Source organism: Amphiprion ocellaris, chromosome 10, assembly GCF_022539595.1.
Source record: "Amphiprion ocellaris isolate individual 3 ecotype Okinawa chromosome 10, ASM2253959v1, whole genome shotgun sequence".
Classification (NCBI taxonomy): domain Eukaryota; kingdom Metazoa; phylum Chordata; class Actinopteri; family Pomacentridae; genus Amphiprion; species Amphiprion ocellaris.
The window spans coordinates 8798663-8825433 of record NC_072775.1 but is presented as its reverse complement, the minus strand read 5'-3'; the positions used below and the strand labels follow the sequence as shown (position 1 = coordinate 8825433).

Below are 26771 nucleotides of genomic sequence, written 5' to 3'. Positions count from 1 at the left end.
CTGACTAACTCATGATTGTGACAACAGAAGTATTTTCATTGTGATTTAAGGGTTTATTTCATTTTTAAGATTGGGGTTAAAATCTTGACAGAAAAAAGAAGATTAAAGAAATAAACTACATAACAAAAAAGCAATTAAATCAAAGGGGGAAAAAATTAATACAATAAAACTTTTAAAAAGGTTTATTATTAAAAAGTATTTTTTGAATGTTTAATTATCAAAAATGTTTTATCTGTAATTTGTAATATTTGTATTTGAAAAAATTGTTTAATTTCATAATTACATGTATTGTATCTTGTTTAATTATCTAATTCAATATTTTGTGTTTAATAGAATTTAATTGTATTTAATGTTCAACTATATTAAACAGACAAATTATTGAATTAGATAATTAAACAAGATACAATACATGTAATTATGAAATTAAACAATTTTTTAAAAATACAAATATTACAAATTACAGATAAAATATTTTCGATAATCAAACATTCAAAAAATACAATTAAACAAGAAGAATATTAAACATTTTAAAAAATACAAAACATTTAATTACATTATTAAACCTTTAAAAAGACAAAACATTTAATTACAAAATTAAATGTTTAATTAGAAAATTACATCTTAAAGACAATAAAACTTCAAATAGGAATTAAACAGAAAATACAATGAAGCATTTAAAAAGAAAATTAAACATTAAAAGGTGGTAAAACATTTAAAAAGAAAAACCTTCAAGATTTAATCTAAAAATTAAACATTGGGAAAGAAAAAAAATTCAAACAAGCCGATAAAACATTTGAAAAAACAATTAAACATTAAAAAGACAAAACATTTAGAAATCAAATCAGACATTAGAAAAGAATAAAAGGTGAGAAGAGAGCAAAACTAAACATTTAAGAAGAATCAAACTAAACACAAAACATTTGAAAAGACACCGGTTACACTTCAGAAGATCAAATTGAACAGAAGAGACAATAAAACGATCAAGATTTTCCAGATAAAGTCTACTAGAGTTGAAGGCATTTATCAAACTAATGTTACCTTCTGATCTCCACAAACTTTACTGTTCAGTGAAGAGAATCAAAGTTTGTTGAGGATTTCTAAAAAACCCACAGGTGAAGGTCTGAGAAGAACTCAGATCGATGGTCTAAATGTGAAATCAAGACTCATGGTCACAAGTTTTAAGGCTTCTGTTAACCAGAAAGTTCAAACTAACAGAGAAGTACTGAGAAACTTTTAAAACTTCAGTCCTCAGAGTGTCTGAAGGTTCAAACTAACAGAGAAGTACTGAGAAACTTTTAAAATTTCAGTCCTCAGACTGTCTGAAGGTTCAAACTAACAGAGAACTACTCAGGAACTTAGAAGATATCAGTCCTTGGACTGTCTGAAAGTTAAATCTAACAGAGAACTACTGTGGGACTTAGAAAATTTCAGCCCTCAGACTGTGTGAAAGCTCAGGTCCTGAGGACTCGGGAGGTGTGGAGGCTTTGGAAAGTCTTGGAACTGAGGGTTCAACCCTCCAGCACAAAGGCTGAAGTCCAACCTCCTGAGAAAAACGGTCGAGTCGAGACTCAAGTTTAAAAAAAAACTCGAAAATGGCAAAAAATAGATGATAAATGCGCAAAAAAAAGAAGATTTAGTATCTGAGCGAGTAGCTCAGGGGATAAGAAGAGTGACTACAGAGCGGAGGGTCGCAGGTTCAAGACCCACCACCGGCCTTTTTCTTTGTTTGTCTTTGTCAGGATTTTGAGAAAATTTAAGAAGGGTCTGGTCTTGAACCAGCGACCTGCAGCTCCATAGGCAAATCCTTAACTCACTGAGCTACAGATCAGATAAAAAGAAATAAATTCGTCGTCCCTTTGGCATCGTAGTTTCCAAGTGACCACACGGGTGGAGCCAAGGTGGAGTCTGGGTGGAGTCAGGGCGGAGAGTAGGCGGGGAGGTGGGTGGCGGCCTCCCCCCTCTACTCCCCCACCGCCCACCACACCTTCCCCCGCCCGACGAGTTCTTCGAGTCTCCACGAGTTCTTCGAGTCTCGACAGGTTTTCCCGAGTTTCTTGAGTTTCCACGAGGTCGGAGGCAGAACAAGTTGTCATGAAGAGATGTTGAAGTCGGCCAGGATGGACTGACTTTTTACAGCGACTAGAAGGAAGACCACTAGAAGAGCAGGTCTTTAACCACCATCCATAAAATCCATGGAGTCGCTCCAGAGAAATGAAGGGAGGTCAACTTTTATCAACCTCCATCCAGATGTTCAATTTGATATCTTTACTTTGACATTTTTAGCACTACAAATCTTTAGTATCACACTTTTTTATCATTTATTAGGATTTTAATGGAATCCACCAGCAGATTTAGTTTTTGTTGACAAACTTTATTCTTGTTGTCGTGGGACTGCAGTATTTAAAACTGTTCCTTCTATTTGACCTCATGTTTATTAGTTTTAGTGGAGAAAGTTATTTTAATTGTCAATTAATCTCTTAAAAACCAAATAATAAATTGGGTTAGTCAAGAGCTTTAAATTTCTTACGTTGTCATATTTTAAATATGACAAAAAATATAAAAATAAAGTGTCTTGAGAGAATTTGACCTGTAATTGGTGTTATATAAATAAAATTGAATTAAAATTGTATGTATCTTGTAATGTTGGAGTAATTCAGCCATATATGTTGGAAAACACATTTTCTTTGTCCATTAATCTGTCGTTTTCTCCAGTAATTCATTTTTTGTTTTGGTTTATAAAATGTCAAACCCAAATATATTCAGTTTACTGTCATAAAAAACAAAAAGATTTACATTTATGATGCAGGAATCAGGCAGTTTTTCACTTTTTATCTTAGTTTAGTCAGAAAGATAATTGATAATATGTGAATTGTTGCAGCTTGTGAGCCGTAGAAGGTTTTAATCTTTGGGGCCGAGTGTCAAAAAACATTTAGAAACCAACATCAACAAAACACTCAACAAAGATTTGAACATCATTAAAGGGAAATCCAACTTTTGCATGACAATGTCTAATTAAAGGACATTTATTTCCAACGTAAATGTGTGATTCATCCTCTGGAGCTTTCTCTTCACATCGTCTTCCACCTGGACTGGTTTGGTCGGGAGCATGTGCAACAAACATTTGAAAAACTGCACTTTAACATCAATGAATGACACTGAAGTTTAATCTCTACATAAATGAGACTGAGTCTGGATGTGCTGCTCTGTCATTAACTCCTAAGTTTAGGGAAAGTTCAAACAAAAGAGGACAGTTCAGATAAGACTTGAGAATGAGCTTATTTTGAACAAACATCTCAGACTTTCTGAGGTTCAGCACCTCCAGCAAGATATTTTAACAACAAGCAACTCAAGAGATCCAGAAGTTGGAGAGAGTTAGCTTTAGCTGAGCCAAAGAACATGTGGGACGCTAACCTAGCAAACATTTCAGACTTTTCTCTGTGAATTCTGAGAAATAATTTCCTATTTAATGACAGAGCTACACATCTTAACTCAGTCTCATTAAAACAGACTCTAATTCAGTGTCATCCATCCATATTAAAGTGCAGTTACCCAAAATGTTTGTTGCATGAGCTCCAACAAAACCTGTCCAGGTAGAAGGCCACTTTGACAAACAGGAAGTGGACGATTCCAAGCAGATTCATAGAAGGGGGAACCGGACTGTACTAAGTGTGGCCGAGTATAGAGGGATGTTTTGTGGGTTTTTAAGGCTGATAATAATTATTAGTGAAACATTTGGAGTAGATATTCATTTGCAGTAAATGAAAGTATTTAAAATCTTGGAGTTAAACTTAGAAGAACACAAACTCTAACAGAAAACTTTGTTGATATGTTTTTGTTTTGTTTACAGATGTTAAAGGAGTTTTATTCGTGACGCATAACCAATCAAATCACTCCAGAAGACAGAGCGACCACAGGTAGATAGAGGTTCAGAGCCAAAGTAGCGCCATTTTAAAATTTATTTATTACCGTAAATCAGTAAAAAAAATAAAATACTGATAATTAGTAAATCAGCCAGCCCAGAATTACTACAATTCTACAATGTATGTCTCTTTCCTTTGACTTGTTATTTGTACAATATACAATGTATATGATGGCGTTTTTTCATAGCAAAGGCTATACTATGATGTTTTCTAAGAGACATACCATGCTACTCTGTTTGTTCTGGCCCTGCACTCCTCCTCTGTTGTTTTCTGGATTGTACTCAGCTCCATGTCTTCGTCCACCAGGCCTCCGTTGACTCGTCCCGCCTGCCGTCTCTGGAACTGAAGCTGGATTGGAACAGACCAAAGTACAGTCCAATCACGATGCCAGCTGCCTCTCAAAAGGCTCCTTCATCTGGCAGGTGGTGGCACTTCTTCTGAGGGGAAGCTGAGCTGGCCCGGCAGAACTTTGGAGATGTGTTCCAGTGGTTGGTGGATGTGTGGGGAGATAGAGAGGGACCTTTGAATTGTTCAGAAAGGAAACAGGAAACCCATTGGTAGTTTTAGTTTAGGGTGCTACTGTGGTGTGTTTTTGGGTTTTAAGAGGTGAACAGGTATTGTATTGATTATCTTTTACTTAGTTCCTGGTTGGAATGCCCATCAATGTCAACGTGAAGTTCACTTTTAGTTCTGTTTATTTATTTTTATTTTACTAACACCCATTTGCTTTTAACTCCCTCACATGTTGTGTTGTTGTAAACTTACTCTTTCAAATAAATTCTCATCTAACCCTCTGGAAACCAGCGTTTGGACTGTTTTTGTGTTGCTCCTCACCTACTTCAGACAGCCAGGACATAACAACGTTTTGTGGACTAAAGGCTTTTCTATGACGTTTTTAGAGCGACACGCTATACTATGACATTTTCTGAGAGACATGCTATACTATGATGTTTTTAGACCAAAGGCTATAATATGGCGTTTTTGGAGCGACAGGCGATACTATGATGTTTTTAGAACGACATGCTATACTATGACGTTTTCTGAGCGACATGCTATACTATGACGTTTTTAGAACGACATGCTATACTATGACGTTTTCTGAGCGACATGCTATACTATGATCTTTTTAGAGCGACACGCTATACTATGACGTTTTCTGAGCGACATGCTATACTATGATGTTTTTAGAGCGACACGCTATACTATGACGTTTTCTGAGCGACATGCTATACTATGATGTTTTTAGACCAAAGGCTATAATATGGCGTTTTTGGAGCGACAGGCGATACTAAGATGTTTTTAGAACGACATGCTATACTATGATGTTTTTTTGGACCCAAGGCTATACGATGACTTTTTTGAGCGACATCCTATACTATGATGTCTTTTGGACGACATGCTATACTATGGACATTTTCTGGACCAAAGGCTATACTATGACGTTTTTTGAGCGACAATGTTTATTAAAAACTAAAAAGCATTAAAAAAATAATAACCAACTTAGGCATTTACTGACTCACTAAAATTGTGTAGAATCTACGGCCACATCAGCATTATTATAAGCATCCTCTGGTAAATTCACAGCCATATACTGTAGGAAATCTAGGTGATCTCATCATGATGTCCACTTACCATATCGACTTCAGGAGATGATTAGATGATGATAAGTTGTGACCTGCTGGTTGGGTTCTCTCTGTTCTCATATTTCTTACATGTTTGTCTCCTGATGCTGCCTTACTTCAGCCAGTCCATGAGCAACAGAAAACACAGTTTGCCTTGTATCCATTGCCAGGGGTTCCACTCTTCCCACTCCAGTCTGTACATTTACAAACGTTTTTGCTTCTTTAGACGTGGTGGAGTTTCAGGTGTAGACATTTTTAAACGTGCGGGTGCAGCAGCGTCTGTAACCAGGCAACCAGAGACAGGACCGGACAGGACCGGACACACAGAGATGTCTGAAGTCTGTCCACTGGACCTGGCATCGGGTCCTCGCTACATAGGTCCTACGCAGATGAAATTGGCTGCCCTTAATATTTCCTGTGTTTTATTTTATTCATTATGCAATTTTGATGTGTGTGACAGACGTGTACGGGGCATTTATGAAAATACGGAACAACTTGCGTCACGTATTGATTCAATACGGGACGCACCAATTAATTGTCAAATAAAGGACGTTTCCGTATTTTAAGGGACGGGTGGCAACCCTACTCTCAATATCCTGTTTAAATGTCTCTCAGTAATGATGGTCCCTTTCAATGCCAGGCTTTTCAGAATGTCTTTGTAGCTCATTTCCAGCCTAAAATAAAATTCTATCACACTGTCCCTGTCCATCGTGCCGCTTTTGCTCCTCTAATGCCTCTACCTTAGACCCTAGAGAAGGTGCGCTCGATTTGCTTACCCAGTTGAGGTGCGCTTGATTTGCTTACCCAGCTGTCCAGGAATGATATTAATAGTATTAGGTAGTATTTCGTGCGCACGTTATACCTACTTCGTGGCCATAAATTAGTATTTCGTGCAGACGTTGTACCTAATTCGTGCGAACGAATTAGTATTTTGTGCGAACGAATTAATAGTTCGTGTGAATTAATTAGTATTTCGTGCGCACGTTATAGCTATATTGTGGCCACGATTTATTTTTTTTTTTTACCATGTCATCATAGGGGCTCCGTATATTTGTCCACAGCCAAACGCAAATAAATATCATTATAGATTTGTGAATAAATACTTTTCATAATACGCTCTTTTGCTTCATAGTAACACTAAAACTACATGTTTGTGCATTACTGGGGTCTCAACTGATGTTCATGAAGAGGCGAAGATGCGTCTCAAGCATGTTCGTGTCCAGGAGGAGGAGGAGGAATGAAGTCAGGCGGAGGCTCATGTGGGTAGTTGACAACATTTGTGGTTTTGGATGGAGTCGTCCGAGGGGTGTGGCCATTGGATCTGTCTGGAAAGATGATGACATGAGAATTAAACCCAGAGATGTTGTGTTTGGTGCTTAAAGACTCAGTATTTTTAGTCAGGGGAATTCCTATCCTGTAATTTTGTTGAAGCTTTCTGCTTTCCTAAGTTTGTTTTCCTTTGGTGTTGATTGAAGACAGCAGTACTTTTGTCTTTTAACAACATTTTTATGAATAACACCCAAAGTAACATACAGGTCTATATATAATTTATATATAATTTTGAAGTCCATGGGATACATCTTGCATATATTCTTATTAAAAGTAAAATAAGAATGTTTTTTACGTTCATTATGATCATGTCTTTACAAATTCCATAATTTTTTGTTATGGAAACAATCACTTATTAATAAAAAATGACTGAATATCACTAAAATGTCAACTAAATAAAAGTCCGAATTTAACAACAACCACCTTCTAATTAGCTAAACAATAATAAAATGACTTCATTCAAAAACTGTTTTGATTGTGTTCTTTTTTATTGAGATAATCATGACAGATATTTCTTTTTTGGCAATATATCAAATTTTACATGGAAAATGCCGAATTGTATCTGTGTCCAAGAAATCACTTTCAACTAAGTCACCCGTTACAAAAACACCTCTCAAGGAAGTGTGTTAATTCCAGATCACATGACCTGCTCCACATGATGTCATTTCCTCCTGAAGAAAAGACTGGCAAGACTCCAAGGCTTTCTGAGTTATTTAATATAAAGTAGTGTGTGAGTCAAGTGTCAACAGGTTTACAACAATATCTTTATAAATAACTTTCAATTTTAATCAATTGTATATATAATATTTAGAAGAATCTTTCTCTAAAAATGCCATGTGGTGTTTGGTTATAGGCGGCCATGTTGATTTTAGGCCTGAACACAGCAAAAATGTCAACTAGGATACCTGTCAACTATGGTACAAAAAGTCCCACAATTACATATTGACCCACACATAGAGACACTTCCGGAGGTCTGCTGTTGGCTGCTTTAGTATTTGAAGGGAGGTATTTTAGGTGGCCATTGTTGTAGTTCTTTTTCTTACAGTGCTACTTAATAAAACATTTCAGGATCATTATGAAGAGTATTTCCAGCGCTACAATGCAACTAAGTACATTTACTCAACTTCTGTACTCTGTTACTTTATACTTCTACTTTACCACAGATCAGAGACAAATAACATACTTGTTACTCTACTACATCTAACTGAAAACTAATTACTTTGCTATTGAGATTAATTATACAAGATAGAATCAATGAGTAAATTACGATGTATTATCAGAAAGTCTTGCAGTGATGCCTTATTATTAAATTAAGATAAAACAATTAATCTTCATGCAGGGGGAAATCTGAAAACCACCCAGCAGTGAATAAGGTAATTAAAATTAGATTCACCTTTGCCAGCTGCAGCGATAAAGTAATGAGCTCATTAATACACTAGTAATTATTTTGCAATAATTTAACATGAATTATTCTGAAATGGGCCATTCTGCATAATTAGTATTTAAACTTTTGGTACTTTAAATTAGAGTCTGACTGAGCCTGGACTTTTGGGGGCAATGAGGCCAACTCCACTACATTTCACAAGCAAATACTGCATTTTTTTTTTCCTTCGCTGCATCTATTTTATTAATACAAAATGTAATCAACAAATGAATTATGATGTAATAATTATAGATGAAGATAAAATTTTATTGATCGCTAAAGGACAATTAACAAATGGACACAGTAATTACAATCAACTCATACATTATTTTGAAATAGTCCATTCTTGTGGCCATTTAATATAGATGTACCCATAAACAAAATGACTTTGCGCTGAGCACAGGCGTGTTATGCATGTGTACGTTATGTACGGATACCAAATCACATGACCTAAATATGTAGCAGGCGGTGGGAATTGATGGGACTAGGAAATACCCCCACAATTTAATCAGTTGTTCCTTGTATCATTTCCAGCAGATAAGATAAAAGTCCGCAGCGGTCGATTTGTAGTAGGATCACAATCATGTGATGTAGTGTTCACTTGTTGTCATGGTTACAGTGACGCCATGCTGCTATCTCACAATGATACAGAAATCTTTATCAAATCTGTGGATCCAGACTATAAACTGCATCACTGCCAAAATCTAATCACTTAGTCCTTGTGTCATTTCTGACCTTCCCTGAAAATTTCATCCAAATCCGTTAGTCCGTTTTTGAGTAATGTTGCTAACAGACAGACAGACAAACATACGCCAATCATCACATAACATAAAGAGTAATTAGTGAAGACACCACTTGACTCCACACCACATATTGCTCAACTGTGCTGCATTCTCTGCTGCACGCGCTGCCATTAGTGCTGCATCAGAGATGCTCTGCTGGACAAACTACATCAGAACACTTTTTCTAAATTAAACAATGCATTATTTTTCAGTGTTCTGTAAATGTGAATTTTCATATTTGGACGAACTGAATAATAAAACTCTGACATCGATGTATCTGTAACAGATTAACTGATATGCTGGCTGACCTCTAGACATATTTTGTTCTATGAATTTTGCACTTTTAGCTATGTAAACATTTGAATGGAGGACTTTTACTTGCATTTCTATACTGAGCTGGATCTGAGTACTTCTTCCACTACTAACTATTTCTTACTGGTTGTTTATTTCATCATTTTCTTTCAGATGTATAGACTTACCTTTGTGTGCAGCAGAAGTAAGAGTTTGTAGAGTGGACGCTCTCCTCACTGCAGCCTGATAGTTCTGATAGAGGACAGTCCCATACTGGACACACACATTCACACAGAACAAACACACTGTTTACCTCTTTGCCAGGAAGGAAATCTATGTACTTTCAGTCTTGTTTCTGTGTTCCAAACAGTGTTAAATCTGACCTTGGCTATTCTGATGGAGTTGACCCAAAGCATCAGCATGTGTTCATCATCGCAGCACAGGAACTTGATGTAGTGAGACTCTTTCTGGATGCAGGGATGCTGAGAAAAGACAGAGAGAGCACTGATTCACAAGGTATTTCAGTGATTTAGTTCTGCAATTCGAGAAGAGGTCAAAACTGATGCAACACTATCCATCCATCCATTGTCTATACAGCGGTTAATCCTTATTAGGGTCGTGGGGGGCTGTAGACTATCACAGCTGACTTAGGGAGAAGGCAGGGGACACCTGGACAGGTCATCAGTCTATCACAGGACTACATATAGAGACAAACAATCACTCTCACATTTACATCTACGGGCAATTTAAAATAATCAATTAACCTCAGCATACTTTTGGACTGCGGGAGGAAGCCAGAGAGAAAAACTACGCATTCACAGGGAGAACATGCAAACTGTACCGCAGCTAATGAGATCTATTGTATCGCAGCTAATGTAGAACATCTATTGTATTGCAGCAATTTTTTTTACAGTAATGTATCGCATCTGTTGTATTACAGTTAATGTATTACATCTATTGTACGGCAGCTAATGTATTGCAGCAATTTTTTTACAGTAATGTTTTAGAGCTAATTTTTTTTACAGTAATGGAGCTGCAGTCAGTGGGTTGGATCTGTCGGAGTTGCAGCCAGTGGGGTTACACCTATTGAGTTGCGGCCGGCGGGTTCGGCCTATTGGAGTTGCATGTTTTAGAGCCAATGTATAACATCTTTTGTACCGCAGCTAATGTATAGCATTGTTCCAGCCAAAGTGTTCCAGCCCAAGTGTTCTAGCCAAAGCGCTGCAGTCACACTTGATCAGATATCTTTAGCCGGATGCTCTCCCAGCACACCTGGCTGCAGTCTACATGCACAGCTCTCAACACGGTTTTTATTGAGAACTTCAACCTGTTCTGGGACCGTCTCTCACTTTTTAAAAGCGATGGGATTCACCCAACAAGCACGGAAGCCAAATTCTTTCCTCAAATATCCAGTATGTGGTCCGGTGTGGATCGCAAGGATGACTGTTTCATAGTAACTCGCCCACTCCTAAACTCTCCTCTCCCACTCCTGTCACATCCCAGGACCAAGTCTCACCATCCAGCCGTCTCCCCTGTTTTCTTTCCAACCAAACAGTCCCAGCTCTCACCTGTCCTACTTGCATGTATGGAAAAGCAGCTGGTTCCACACTGCCCTACATTATCACTACATCCCTGTGATTGTCAATCAGGCTGCAAACAGACGGAAAGCATCCAGGGGTAGGTAGGGTCAAAGAGCGAACACCTGTCACCTGCGCCCGCTGCCGCTCGCTTCTCCTGGTCCGCCATTACAAAAACACCTCTCAAGGAAGTGTATTAATTCCAGATCACATGACCTGCTCCACATGATGTCATTTCCTCCTGAAGAAAAGACTGGCAAGACTCCAAGGCTTTCTGAGTTATTTAATATAAAGTAGTGTGTGAGTCAAGTGTGGATTTATTGCATGTCAACGGGTTTACTACAATATCTTTATAAATAACTTTCAATTTCAATTTTACTCAGTTGCATATATAATATTTAGAAGAATCTTTCTCTAAAAATGCCATGTGGTGTTTGGTTATAGGCGCCCATGTTGATTTTAGGCCTGAAAACAGCAAAAAGTGTCAACTATGATACCTGTCAACTATGCTACAAAAATCCTGCAATTTTATATTGACCCAGATGATGTACACTGATCAGTTGCCACATTAAAACCACCTGCCTAATCTGCATTCTTTGTCTTCAGTAATGTTTATGTTGGTGGTAAACATCAAAGGAACACCCACATGAATACCAGGACCAAAGGTTTTACAGCAGAAGGTTGTTTTATCAGACGATGATCATCTTGTGGCTGTAATGTGACTAAATCAGTGTTTTTTATAAATGTAGTACACACATGAGCCAGCAGAGGTCAGAGTAGGCCAAGCTGTAGCTGCACTGTGGCACATGATGCATGAACAAAACTAGAATAGCTTAATAAAAAACAACCAAATATTAATTTTCAACCACAAGCGTCACTAAGTCTTCATTAAAACCAGATGAGTATCATACATTCTTCATGTGACCAACACTATATTTATGCTGCAGATTTATTTCTTTGTCCTCATTCACACATATGACTAGAGCTTGTTTGATAGAACTGACAGGCTGCCAAAAAAAAATCCCCAAAAACCCACGTCAATATGTTCTAAACCAGATGAGGTTTGCTGGAGGGTTTTTTGTTTTTAATCTTCCCACTTCCTCACAACATGACTGAGCTTTTGTTACCGGCAACATGACTAACATGTTTAATGTCCTCTGGCAGCTCGATCTTTGTTTGTTGTGCTGTAGGAGGAGCAGTGCAGCAGCGAGAGTTTCGTGTTGGTTCTCACCTCTAAACTTGTGATGCAGAGAAAGAACCACATAGTTAATGAATTTGGTGTCTTTGAATGATAACAATAATGTTCATTAGGGGCTGCACAGTGGCTCGGTGGTTAGCACTGTCGTCTTGCAGCCAGAAGATCCCTGGTTTGTGTCCCGGCCTGGAATCTTTCTGCATGTTCTCCCTGTGCATGTGTGGGTTTTCTGCTGGTACTCCGGCTTCTTCTCACAGTCCAAAAACATGTTCAGGTTAACCCTCCTGTCGTCCTGCAGGTCAAATTGACCCGTTTGAAAATTTGGAAAAAATACATGTTTTCACAGTAAAAACTTCCGCATTTTCAACATTTTTGGGAAATTTTTGAACATTTTTTGGTGCAAAGAAAGAAATGATTAAAAAAAATGTTTCTTTAAGAACATTCAGTAAAAATCAACCGCTGGATTTTGGTTGATTTTTTTCTGAATGTTCTTAAAGAAAATATTAGAAGTTTTACTGATATATATGGAATCACTTTAGATATTTTTAGGATTTTTTTTTGGAAGATTTATATTAATTTTTTGAAAATATTTACATTTTTTTTTCTTTTTAATTTTTATTTCTTGCCAAATTTGGGGATTTAAAAAAAAATTAACACTCTGTTCAGGCCTGCTGTGGCCTGAATTAACATGTGATTAAAAAAAGAAGTTCCACCACAGGGTTTGTCATTTTTTTCAGCTTCAAGTCCCCTTTGCTCAGTTTTGATTCACTGTCTTGTTCATTTTCATCTTCCATTTCCTACCATCTCTCTGTTTGTTTCTTGTGTATTTTATAGAAGTCTTTTAAGTGCTTAAAACAGATGAAGGTAAACAAATGTCAACTACAGCATCTCTGACTGACAAGAAACTTGTTGCTAAGTCAAAATGTCTGTGATCACAAGACTTTCTTACTCAAAAAGCATCTAATTTCCTCCCAGTGTCAGCAATTTTCATGTGGCTGCATCCACAATGCTGGGTGTTTTTCAGACCATGTTACAGTTGATTAGATATATTAATTGAGATTGTTTGGGGAGAACCTACAGCAGGACAGAAAAAGTGACCTCACAATCTTAGCAAACAAATTCAACAAAAGTCAATATTAGGAATCTTTTGAAGAAGCTTTTTTTTTTTATCTCAAAGATACTGCAAAAGTTGAAAGTTTTTAACTGTAACTTATAATTCCCTTTGGATTGGATTACCTAAATCAGCTGCTGTGTGGTCTCCTCAGAGTGGCACTGGACCGATCACTGGGGCCAATATTTGGCCACTTACAATATAATTATGAACCAGTTACCGCTAAAATAAACAAAATGAGCTACTTTGTCTATGATGCAGTTGGTTCTCTGCCTGTAGTCACTCTGTTGTCTAAAGTAACGTCCCGCCCACCAATCTATCTGACTGGTTGTTACATGTCATTAATACCTGCCAGTCATCACTGAAAACTACTGTTTACAGACAGATGAGCATGTTTGCAGAGCAGAGATGTATTTTGAAAGCAAGGTAGCAGATACTGCTAAGATATAATGAGTAATAATAAACATCTCAGTCTTGCACAAGCAAACCCAGTTTCCCCACTACACTGTAAATGTATTTGTATTGTATTTTTGACACCATCAAATTTTCATTTGATGGTGTCAGTGCAACTGGGTATTGCTGCTCAGACGATCATGGAGAGGTTTGCTGTGCAACACTATCTGGAATACTGTAAAATCTTTCTAAAGTACGATTAACTTCAGCAACCTGCCCCAACTGACAAATATGTCTCTTTAACATGAAAACAACCTGCATAATCTGAACAAAAACAGAGAAAACAACAGCAGACATCACTGCAGGACAGAAACTGATCAATTTCAGTCAATCAGTCTAGAGGACAGGAGAGCGTCCCAGCATCACGTAAATCAGCGTCTTCACTCCTATTTCTGTTGGGCACATTCAGCTATAATAATCCTTAATAATGCAGCAACAGCTATGGATGGTAAGTTCCTTGCTATCAGATGTTGTTAATATTGCAAACAGAATGAAGGTTTGGGTGCAGGATGAAACAGAAATGCTCTGAACGTGCCTGAAAGTTAACTAGTTGCCTTTAAACATCACTGCAGGTGGAAAAAACATCTCAGATGTCTGAATGGATTGGTTCTTAGAAAGCATAGATGGATAGAAAACTTTAAGAGCTAAAAAAAAAAGCAGTTTTTTTCATCCCTCCTGAAAATATGTGCATGTGATTTCTTTATCCTGCTAATCGCTTGCTGACTTTGTGATGTTTACAGGTAGGTTAATATGCTGCATGTTACAATATTAGCCTACAAACGGAGTCTGTCTGATACATATTATGTTCTTAAGCAGCTTTGGCGCCTCAAAGAAGAAAAAGTAGAAACAGTCTTTATCACAAACACATTTCAGCACTGTGAAATTCCCTTTTCATAGAGTTAAGGGTTAGCAGAAAAAGGTTCAGGGCTTCTCATTTAAATTGCTGTGCTGACCTTTAGCATGAAGCAGAAGTTGGTGGGAGCTCTGTATTTCTGCTTGTAGTTGTTGGTGGTGTAGACGTTGACTTTCTCAAAACGGACAAAGCAGGCGAGATCAGTAGAAGACTGGAACAGAGACAAACAGCACAATATCACACTGATCAAAGTGGAATAGTGGAAAATTCACATATTGGCATCACAGACAACTCAACATATTAGGGTTATCAATTTTCAATAATTTTTAGAGAAGAGTACCACCAGTGCTGAACAGTTTTTCAGTGTTATTTAGGATACAGCATGAATTAAAGTCTTCTTATGTTCCTTATTTTCCTAATCATGTCTGGAAGGTCACAAAACTGGGGACGTTGCAAAGAAAACACCTCAATGCAAGACCGCTTTTTTAGAAAAAAGTTCCCAATGAAGCTCAGTTTGTGAGAAAATATTTAGTTTTTCTATCTAAGGCATTTCGACATTCCTTTTATTTGTTGAAGCAGAAACACATCATGTTCACACATTAAACCACACTGATTAAGATGTTGTTCATTGGAAACTACATCAAACTTTTATCTTGACTTCTTCCTTTTTGCCCTTGAGGTTTCTTCTTCACTTTTGTCTATTCTGACATCTATTATTTTTCCTCCAACTCCACCTGATTGACATTTTTGTCTGTTCATACGACAGCAGCTTTCATGTCTTTGTTGTTGTAAATTACCTAAAACTAAGTCCATTTCAAAGTGCAGTAGAACCTAAGTTAATATTTTTGTGTCCTTTGCCTCAGATGATTCCTGCAGATCTCTCATGTTTATGATTTTGCACATCTGCCTCGCACAGTTTCCCAGCATCTATGCCTGCCTCTTGGATGATGTTTTGGAGTTTTTCTGTTCCGTCTCAGTGACAAAACGACATGTTTCTCTTTAACAGCGGCAAGGTCTCAATTCACGCTGTCCATCATCACTCCTCTGGCTCTTCCTCTTGCATTTCTGCTCTGCTCGGGCACTCAGATGAAAGAATCATGGACTTCATACAGAGACAAATCCTCTCAGCTCTTTGTCTAAAGATTGCTGCCATCCCTATGCTAGCCAGCTTTTAAAAATTGTTTTTAATTTTCTCCAAAACCTGACATCATTCTGCAACACTGAAAATGCAAAGATATGCACAAACACGTCTTTAATGCAATAAAGACACAAACTAGCTTCATGCCAAATGAGCTAGCTGTGCAGATTTTTAAAAATCAGCCTCCCAGCTACAGCCCACCCAAAACTCACTTAGTTTCATCATTAGCCTAGCTTAGCCTAGCTAGCCGACTGGTAGCAGTATCAGAGCTAGTCAGCTAGCCTTATGTTTACCACAGCATGTCTTTTTTAAAAAACAAAATAAGCATACCAGTGTTAATTAAATTGCTTCAGAGCTGTATATTTGGACACAGTTCACGCCACTGTTTCAGGCCTTTATGTTAAGATAAATTAGGTGACTTGCTGTAGCGTCATACTTAGCATACAGATTTAAGAGAGCTATCTAATGGTGCAAGTCATTTGAAAAGGGAACAAGTGAAACTAATTTCAACTATAATGCCCCCACTGTTCAAGCGGAACACAGAAAGTTGGAAAAACCTCATTGAAGTTGACCTCGAAACCTAAGATGCCTGCTCAGACCATCAACAGTAGTGAAAGCTGTAGAAACATACAGTTTATTGACATTTCTGTATTTTTTGCGTCCTATTAAATCAGTTGTACACAGCACTGTTGAACTTCCATCTGCGGTCATGTTGATATGATGTTTGCACACACAAAATACCACATAATGTGTTCTTATCAACTGGTTTTGCTAATAGCTAAACCGAAAACAAATCTCTGAGGTAAACTGAATTAAGCATTATCTTACTTTCAGCAAGAAAAACAGAGAAGCACATTTCCCAACATGTCAAACTACTGCTTTAAGCAAAGGATGTAATGAAATATGACAGATTTTACTTTGAAAACTGCCTTTCTAAATGGATGCATCCCTGATCATGCTAATGACTGTTATTCATTATCAGTGTTTTGCACCTTAAACACCTACACTCGGCAGCCATCTTGGTATCACCCAGAGGCAGTTTTTCAGCCTAACAAGACCATATTCTTATCTATAGTAATGAAAATGAAGCAATAACTGCAATTTCAATAGTCACTGGGTCATAGAGGCTGCATGTACAGAATCACCAGTCAGCTCTGATGCCTCAAAATAAGGTTTAAAAAGCGAATTTCCCCACATGTTCCACTTCTGCTACGCAAGCATACTGTTATACTGACTGCTTGTGTCAGTGCAGCAACACGATCAGCTGGATGTTACCTGGTTCGGCTGTTACAAAGCAAACAAATGGCTTTTGGCCGCCATGTTTGGCATTACAGGATACTTCTATAGTATTTTGTCAAGCAGGTCTCTTCCTGGTAACATCCATGCTAGAGATGCCAGCAAAATGCCTATAAAGTGGGTTAATTTGCCCTTTCATACATACAAAAGGTGCCAAAATCATTTTACGAAATACAACTGTAACTGTACTGCTTCCACTAACATGACAACAGTTTTGTTTCTCAGCTGTGTGTGAAATGGTTTCACCACCCACTTCGGCTGCTAAATGTAATCTCTCACCTTCCTGTTGTGTTCACAGCAACAATACATTGATGTCAACAGTATAACCGTGCTACTCTTTTTTTGATGTGCTGTACCTTTGTTTTTCCTTTGGGTACGTAATAGATGCCCGAGGCCCTAAGCACGAAGCAGCGAGGTTTCCAAACCTTCTTCCCATCTTCTTTCAGGTAAAGGGTTCCTTCGAGGTCAGGAACAATCAGAGCAGAACCCCCAAAATGCTCCTGAAGCATCAGAGGAGAAAGAGGACGTGAAACACCGCACTCTGACTAATTTTCACCACTCATTGATGACTCTGGTGAAACATTGACTGACCTTGATCAGCAGCTCTTTGGCCTGCTTGTTGATCTCACTCGAACAGGACTTCTTCTTTTTCCACATGTAAAACAGCTTCATTAAGAGAAAAACAAGTTAATTCTAACTCAATTAAACTTTGTCGTGAAGACAAACACGGTTCTCTCTCACCTGAGGGTCTGTGAACATCACGTATTTCTGTGGTCTTGACAGGAAGCAGATTTTGTTTTCACTGTGGCGAGTCCAAGCAGACAGCAGCTCCACTAAATATTCATGATCCTCAAAGCCTCTTTCTGAAACGATGGGAAACAAAGCAAATAATAGCCACAAATGCCCTGAAAACATTTGAAAGTGTGCATCAATCTTCAGTCCATGAACATACTGATGATTGTCTCTGATTTGCCACAGTAACCTCACCGATCTGCAGCTCGGGGTCGGTCTCACACAGGCTCCAGTCGATGCTGCAATCACAGTGCGTCTTTTCAAACAGAGTGTCCAAAACCTCTCGGACCGACTGCCTCTCATCCACCATCAGAGTCTTGGAGCTGCCGTCACTCATCAGCACCTTCACTATCAGCTAGAAGGGTCAGCAGCTCAGTTACTAACTGTGTAACTGTATGGTAAAGTAAGAGACAAAGACCTGATGCCTTTACCTTCCTCACTTTGGCCTCTTTCAGCTTCTCCAGAGCAAGATTGATTTTGTCTGCCTTTGTTTGCAGTTCGCTCTGGAAACACAACACATATAAAGTATCAATTCTGCTTTTTAAGTTCAACAAAATTCCAACTGATGATCATCAAATCTTGGGTTACCGTTTGCTTCACCCTGGATGGTTGGGTGGAGTTTGGTGGTGCAGGACGGGCAGCTGCTGGCTGTGGCTCCTGAGTCATGGCGGGTGGTGCACTGTGAGTATCTGTCCGTTCATCAGAAGAGGGTTCTTGTGGGTTTGAATTTGATCCCAGGTCAGCCACCAGAGCATCCAGGTCATGGTCCTCCAGCTCATTGAGAGACTCTGGGAGAAAGCATTGGGACAGTTGTGGTTCAAAGAGGGGCTGCACAGTGGCGTAGTGGTTAGCACTTTCGCCTTGCAGCGAGAAGATCCCTGGTTCGCGTCCCGGCTTTCCCGGGATCTTTCTGCATGGAGTTTGCATGTTCTCCCTGTGCATGCGTGGGTTTTCTCCGGGTACTCCGGCTTCCTCCCACAGTCCAAAAATATGCTGAGGTTAATTGATTATTCTAAATTGCCCGTAGGTGTGAATGTGAGAGTGCTTGTTTGTCTTTGTATGTGGCCCTGTGACAGACTGGCGACCTGTCTAGGGTGTCCCCTGCCTTCACCTGAGTCAGCTGGGATAGACTCCAGCCCCCCCCATGACCCTAGTGAGGATTAAGAGGTGTATAGATAATGGATGGATGGATGGATGGTTCAAAGAGAAGTAAGGTAGGAAAAGTTGCTGATTTAATCCATAATCTTCCAGGGTACATCCAACACAAATGAAACAGCAGCATTTGCAACTCCAGTGCTACTGAAAAGCCACTGAGTAAAGCCTTTAAATAACAGCGTCTGTAGTGAAGCTGCTCAGTAGGCAGCAGATCAAACATCACATTGTTATATTACAGACACTGCAAACAAAAAAAACGTGAGAACATTTTAGACTAAAGTTTGACTTCCAAATGTTGCTCTTAGATGAAAGATTAAACATCTTGAAAACCTAAAAATTCCGACACTTCAGGTGAACTTTAAGAATTTATTTGATTTTTTGACTTTGAGTTTATCCAATTTTGAATTTTCACTTGTCCTAGTTGGAGTAAGTCATAACTTTAAATTTCATTTCTTCTAAAGTTATCATTCTTAAATTTTCCTTGAAATCAGACCTAGTTTTTCATGCCATTCAGTGCATTCATGCTTTGTTTATGATCTCTCACTGTAGATGCTGTGTAGTCTACCATTTCTATGTGGAATTTAATCTGCCTACCTAAGCATAACAACAGAGAAACAATCCAGTATTATTGTTTAATTCCACTGATCTCAGTGTCACTGTTTACTGTTCACTCTTCTAACATCCTGTCAGAGCTGCATGCTAACTGTAATTTATTCCAAATAACCAAAATCTCTGTATAGTATCCATTTGGAATGTTTATTTTGATTTCCAAACTCAGTCACACTCTTCAAATGAAGCACAAAAGGCTTTCTGGAGAACTTTTACGTCCATATTCCAGTTAACAACCGAGTTTCTAACCAAAGTAATTCAGTGAATGACTGATACTTACTGACATTACGCTGTGAAAAATAAATGTTTGAATGTTTAAGTTTAAACTCCATGAAAAAAAATGAATACACCAGTTTGGATCAACTTCTCATGGAAAAAATATGAGTGGTGTTGTTAAAGTATCCTAACAAATGTAAATATTACACACTTGTTATTTATGGTGTGATTTTACTTCAATAAGTTGCAGATTACGGATTAAAACCCTACAAAAACTCACTACTTTACTTGACTATAAAACATATTAAGGCTCTACAGTGTAATAATTATGGAGCATAACCAAACTAATATAAATATTATGGCTAAGACCATACAGCTTTATTAATTGTGGACATGAACAAACTTAGATTTAAAATTCACCTGAGCTAAAGCCATGAGAGCTGTATCATCTCCTCTCAGTCTCAGCTAGAACCATCCTAACACTACTTTCCCTTTGTGCTGAATGTTGAAACAAGAGGGCAGCTTATCTTTAAAATGCAACCTTCTTATTCATTCTTCTAATTCCTAAATACTTGTTCAGCATTTCCACAGTGCTTTTTTGACAAACCGTGCTTTGTTCCCCTCAAACTGATTATCTCCACTTAGTGTCCGAAGGTTGACATGACCGTTCCGGCACGAGAAAAAACAGCTAGCTTTAAAAGAAATCTTATCTCTGGAAGACTGAATCATTTCTCCCCCGCTTACATATTATTCTACATCACAGATTCTTTCAGGTCAGTGTGACTCTCGGTCGTTCAACACTGCTGGTTTTTTCTGCTTCATTTCTCACCGTTCAGGTCTGTGAAACCGATGGAGAAGGCGTTGTCTCTCAGTGAGGCCGGATCAACTTCTGGAGCGTCGGCTGCAGGCATCAAACTCTGCAGAGGAACAAAGTGACTGGAAATGAATACATCATCAGAGCTACAACTATAAATGGCAAGAAATCAAAGCTAATCTGCACACAGAAGTTGTGTTTTTAATAGAAGCTACAGTGACACTTGTAATCAAATCAGGTCGTGTGTGTCCTTGAATGATTCCTCAATGACTTTCTGCACTTTATCTTGTTCTGTCTTCAAGCTGCACTCAGCATATGTATCAGCAATAAATCACAAGTCAGCCCATGAAGAAAAAGGGATTTCAAACCAAGGAAATGGCTCTAACATTACTCTAAATTAAAGCAGCTCTGGTAAATCTTTCTCTGCACTACACTCTACTATTTTAATCATTAACATGCTCCACAGGCTCCGTCATTTTCTATAAACAAGCTGGGCAAACTGAAAACCTGCACACAAAACGATGCCTACCGGCATGAACGATGAGAACACGTCATCAGACTGGAGCTGCTGCTTAAACACCTCCAAGCCCCTTTAAAACCTGGACATAAAAAATGTTTTGTTTTCTGGCTCCATGAGGCAGTAAAGCAGAGAAAGAATGGACCCAATCAAGACAATAAGTGGAATGATTTAAGTCCTTTTGTTTCTTGAACTCCTCCAGGATCAATGCTTTAATCAAAATCCTTTTCTTACAATCTCTGGTAACAGTCTGTGGAGTGGTGCTGACTCTCCAAGGATGCCTGCCAAAGTGACATGTCGAGTCTCTGGTATTTCTGATGCAATACTGAACATAGATTGATCCCATTCTCGGGGCTGCACTCATTTACAGCTTACATACTGTACATGGACGATGATGAAGTGCACCTCAGGCTGGGTTTGCGTCAGCTAGAAGCGTGTAATGTTTTTCTTGGCACGTTGCAGATCTGTGATGAGCAGCTTATGTGTGCTTAAGAGGAATCTGCAGTTCGATTTTGCCCCGCGGTCCGATCCAGATGCCGTCACAGCGTCGCCTTACATCTTTCTGCACGATGCTCAGTTTCAAAACAAAAAAAGCCGCCTGGCGTAATCGGATAATGTCCAGATTAGTGAGGAAAACACGCAGCGATTTGTCCGATTCACTTCTTGTAACCTGTTCCGACTTCAAAAGCCACAATGGGAGCATTCAGAGCCGAGGACGGAGGAGTCTCATCTGGTCGTGTTTTATGGAGTAACATGACCACTCTGTTGAGCATCAAAACATATGTTTTCCAGTGTATTTTTAGCCTTGTTAGTGGAGTTAATGTTGGGTCACCATTTTGGCTGAGGCAGAAATACCAGAAAAAAATCTTTGCATGGATTTGTATGACATTCTTGGTTTCTAGAGGATAAAATCTAGGCTTTGGTGACCCACTGACTTCCTCTCATTAGTTCTATTTTGTGCAATACTTTCTTTCATGTCCAAATATTTGCCAAACTACATCAATTCATTTGTTTTAATACTGAGGCAGTACACAGCATATGCCGTCTCACAGCACTTCACATAGTAAGGTGAAGGTTTGACCCAACAAACCAAAGTTACTGTTGGATTCTCTATTAGCAAGCAGTTGTAACAACAAAAAAACTAACAAAAAAACAACTTTAAAACAGGGAGGGAAAAAAAAACCTCAGATAGAACCAGGCTCAGGGATGGCGACCATCTACCTCAACCAGTTGGGGTGAGACTGAGGATAAGGTGGGAGATAGCAGGATAGCAGATGGAGAACAGACAAACACAAACGATATTAAATGGTCAGTGAGGCCAGAAACTGCAGATCAGAGACATTTAGCTCCAAATTCCCATCTGCCTCAGCTGTACTTTGTGCTATTAAACACTTAACAGGCTAATTGGTGGCCATGAACCAACATTAAACATCAAATCACATCAGAAGACACACTCAAAAAGTACCTTCACATTCATTTCACACTACCCGTCGATTACAAACTGAATGTCCATAAAATTCAACTTTACTGCCATGAAAACAGGAACTAATGACTCTGATTTATTATACTCACTAATAATAAAGATAATCCAGTTTTTTGGGCAAAATGTTTACAGGAGCTGAAGTTGAATTTGTACAAGAACAGTCAGACTATCAGCTTTTCAGCCTTTCTGAGGATCCAACAGCTTTGACTGTGACTTTAACTCTAAGTGTGTCAGACAACGGCAAACAGAAATCCTGGATGTAACTAGTTTTACAAGCTTATAGCATATATGGGGAATTATATGTTGTTGATGGTGATACTGGAGAGGAGAAGTCTACTAACCAACGACATTGACAGGGCAGAAAAAATGATGCTTATTGTCATCTCAGAATCAGTGTTGAGCCCTGCACAGCTCAACTTTCCTTGCAGCAGGTATTATTTTCTCCTCCCAAAAAGCATTAAAAGAGGTTCTACCAGGAGGACAGGCACAAGCATTTAGGCTGCCCTTAAATAACCCACAGGTTCCTGCAGTGGAAAATGTCTAAATGTTAGCATGTTGACAGTAGTATCTGTTTCACAGCATCACCATCGTGGCTGTCTGTGTCTTGTTAATAATTTCACCTCACCTGAGAGAGGTGATCCATCTCTCCGAGCAGGTGACTGAACATGGCGTCTATTTCATCCATCTGTGAACAGCAGAAAAAGAAATTTTTATTTTAGAATCAGTAGGGGAAATAATTAAGAAAGCAAAATGTATTGCAGGAACCGGAAAGCAAGAACTGAAAAATTTAGACAATTTCAGTTCAGTTTAATTTGAGTTTCAGACTCCTCACGCATCATTTCTGTTTGTTATACAGCAAGTGGAAAGACTGGGAAGCGTACTCAGGAGAAAAGGCCAGCATAACAACTGACATTTCTGTGGTATTAACATACAAACACTGTGTGCACATGTACACAGTTTGAATGTGGCTGTCACCGCTACAAAAACAGATAAACAAAATGCAAAGCATGCGCTTAATCACTCACAGCTAGAAAAAAAATTGGAATGAGATGGCTGTTTCTAAATATATAACAGCGATGTTCCGCAGTGTCATTACTGTGACCATACAAAGCAACAGAGCAGCAGTGTGGCAGCTTCAGATGGTTTCCATGTTGCTCTGACAGTGGAAACAAGTTGGTTTTAATCACCATTCAGCAAATTTCATCCTACAGTGGTGGAGAATTTAATTTAAGACCTCCCCAGTGTTTTATATACCTAATTTAAAGACATTCCCTTGTACTACAAGTTAGAAAACTGAATTATAGATAATTCCTTTGTCTTAATTAGTTTCTCCTAACAACATATCAGTTTGAGTTCTCACTATATATTTGTCTGCAAAATATCAAAGTTATCCACTATAATTTTTCATTCATGTATGGGGGTCATTGAATGATCTGTGAATGAAGGGTGAGAGCTAAAGCTGTTGTGCATCATATTCCACACACTTAATTGATCATTCCTGCGAAGAGGCTACATTGAGATCAAAGATTTTCATCGGCCAACAATTTCGTGAAACTCAGCATCTGGATTTTTCCATATGGAGGCGGCACTTTGCCAGCTTCAGGATCAAAAATGCATCTTGCATGTGGATGGGCTTATAAAGCAAAATGAAGAACGAGCTCTCTGCTTCTTACCAGCTCTGTGGGACTGTTGCTGTGTGTGGTTGTCAATAACAATAGATACCATTGTGTCATGAAGACACAGTGGCATACATAGAAACTGTGCATTTGAAGAGAGGAAATACAGAGGCGGTGATGGTGGTAAGATTAATATCTCTTACTTCCAGTATGTGTGTTAAACGATGTCCTCAAAGGGTCAGTTTACCATCAACGTGGTATCTGTTTGCAGAGCGTCCTGATCTTCACACACTAAACTGTGTTCATGCACATTTACCGTAACAGACATTACATTATTTTGTTTGCATGATGCCACGATTGTTATATTCAAGTCTCTAAAACTGAGTTCTGTGTTTTAAAGTTACATGTTAAGAAGTTTTCCCAATGAAAATAATCCCTTCTTGCCTCAAAGTGTCTCTAGACTTTTGCTTCCTCTAGAACAGAGGTCACCAACCTTTCTGAACCTGAGAGCAACTTCAAGGGTACTGAGTAGTACGAAGGGCACTTTGTTTGATACAAACTTCCTCAACAGCAAACTTGCGCCATCATCTTTAAACAATAATAATAATAATGAAAATAATATGTAAAAAGACTGATCACATTTATGTTAATTATTCCTTACAATAATTGTTAACAACGATTTCCACAACAATGACGGTAGGAAAAACACACACACACACACACACACACACACACACACACACACATGTATATGGAAATCTGTTCCAATATTTAAAAGTCAGAGGTATCCTATCTCTGAAACTTTGGTAAATATCTTTCTTGGCAGTTTTGTATGAATCAGCATATTTGCAGCATTTTGTTCAAAATCACACCAGTTACATTTCTGTGCAAATTATCACTTCTAACATTTTTAGGAAATCATTAACTGTCATCAAATCATGCTTCATTTGTGCAATCCACTACGTTTGTAACATTTTTGAACAATTCATGAACTCATGTTTGTACAAATTATCATTTATGTAAGAAAAAAATCAACTCTTTCACATTTTGAAATGAATCCTATCACATTAGTATTAATCACGAGGATTTTTCACCAGCATTGCAACGTTTTTAACAGATCATAACAACAAATCATTACATGTTTTCAACAAATTATTTTTCACATTTTTGTGTAATGGCACGGTGTTTTGAATGACAACATGTGTTAACTCTTTCTTTGTCTGTATATGTGTGTTAGTGGGAAGCCTGGCATTGCAGAGCTTATCATGCCTTACCTTTACCTGGCAGCTCACAGATGTCAAAGCTGCCTTTAAGTCCCGGCTTTTCCTGTCCGTAGTGCGCATACAGTCTATGTGCTAGCAGGTGGCTAGTTAGCATGGAAGCTTTGTAGCGGCTAAAGTAGCTTCTCTCCACATTGTGCCGCTTTGCCGACGCAATAGTCGCCCCGCTAATAGGACACATACATTTATCTTTCATTGTCGTGAAAAAGAACTCTTCCTCCCAGTCATCGTGAAAATAGTGTTTTCTCGTTCACTTCTCTGTCATGTTTTGGGGGTAAAAACCACGTCTAGCTTCCTAAAGTGTCTGCGCCCGGAAGCTGCAGCAGAATGACGTGGTGGTTTGACATGCGCAGTGAACTCTGACTCGGACATGGTCAAAGTTCATTTACACCGAAGACATTTATTTTTTATTTTTTATTTTTTTTTTAATTATAATAAATATTGTAATTTAAAATCTGCATTAATTTAAGTATTTTTGATTTAAAAAAAAAAAAAACAGCAACTATAATTCTTTATAAGGAATTTCATGGTGACTAGTGTTATTTTTAGAACATGTGTTGAGGGCAACTCACATGGTCTCTGCGGCAACCAGGCACCTGCCAGCACCCTGTTGGCTACCCCTGCTCTAGAATATGCAGATCTCGAGCACACCAGCTCACCAACAACTAAGCTCCAACACGGTAAATCCACTCTACTATACACAATGGAAAGTTGTAATTAAACCATACATGATTCTAAAGAAGAACAATGACACAGAAAGCCCCACCCTGAAAGTTGACAGATTTGGTTCCATATGAAACCCTGAAAGTCTGAATCTGTGTTTATGAGAATGCCATCTGTAAACTGCAGTTTCAATGTGGAAATGTTTTGTGTTGACGGAATTTTTTTTGCTCATGATGTGTCTTCCAGCATACAAAAAATCACCTTATGGACATGTTGTTAACAAGGTTAAAAAAAAAAAAAAAAAAAAAAAAACGGTCTCCAAGGACCAGCCATTTCACATCAATTATCATTATTATTTACTCAGGTTTATTGTAGGTTTGTGCTGCGTTACTGTTTTTGCTGCTCACATATTTTAGTCTTTAGTTTGCTGAGAGAGATGCTGAGAGAGGCTTCAGCTGCCTGGATTGTGTTTACACACCCAAACACAACTACATCTGTGTTTAAGCAATCAGTTGTGTGTATGTTTAGGTCTGTAAACACAATGCAAATCTTTCTTCTTAAACCTATCTTACCTATTTGTTTTTGTCACTTGAAGGCAGCAGAAACAGGATATAGATAAAAACACCAGTTTTTGAA

General features: G+C 38.3%; 1 protein-coding gene across 7 annotated transcripts in view; it reads right to left on the bottom strand.

Annotated features, from left to right (window-relative positions):
- LOC111588110 (amyloid beta A4 precursor protein-binding family B member 1-interacting protein-like) overlaps window positions 1-25859 on the bottom strand; it is a 29760-nt gene extending 3901 nt beyond the window's left edge. The window contains exons 1-14 of one of the 7 annotated variants that reach the window (XM_055014449.1): window positions 25467-25858; window positions 23202-23261; window positions 20592-20679; window positions 18371-18570; window positions 18214-18285; window positions 17978-18137; window positions 17732-17853; window positions 17582-17656; window positions 17347-17490; window positions 14657-14767; window positions 9751-9849; window positions 9556-9640; window positions 6705-6867; window positions 749-4440 (exon numbers count right to left, since the gene is read on the bottom strand). In XM_055014449.1, coding sequence (XP_054870424.1) covers window positions 6746-6867; window positions 9556-9640; window positions 9751-9849; window positions 14657-14767; window positions 17347-17490; window positions 17582-17656; window positions 17732-17853; window positions 17978-18137; window positions 18214-18285; window positions 18371-18570; window positions 20592-20679; window positions 23202-23261; window positions 25467-25535 — 1407 coding nt within the window. In that variant the 5' untranslated portion in view covers window positions 25536-25858 and the 3' untranslated portion in view covers window positions 749-4440; window positions 6705-6745. Of the gene's footprint in view, window positions 1-748; window positions 6868-9555; window positions 9641-9750; window positions 9850-14656; window positions 14768-17346; window positions 17491-17581; window positions 17657-17731; window positions 17854-17977; window positions 18138-18213; window positions 18286-18370; window positions 18571-20591; window positions 20680-21105; window positions 21799-23201; window positions 23262-25466 lie in introns of those variants that run through there. The other 6 variants (XM_055014447.1, XM_055014446.1, XR_008602979.1 and 3 more) reach the window with 6 other exon arrangements.
- Between the last annotated feature and the right edge of the window lie 912 nt (window positions 25860-26771).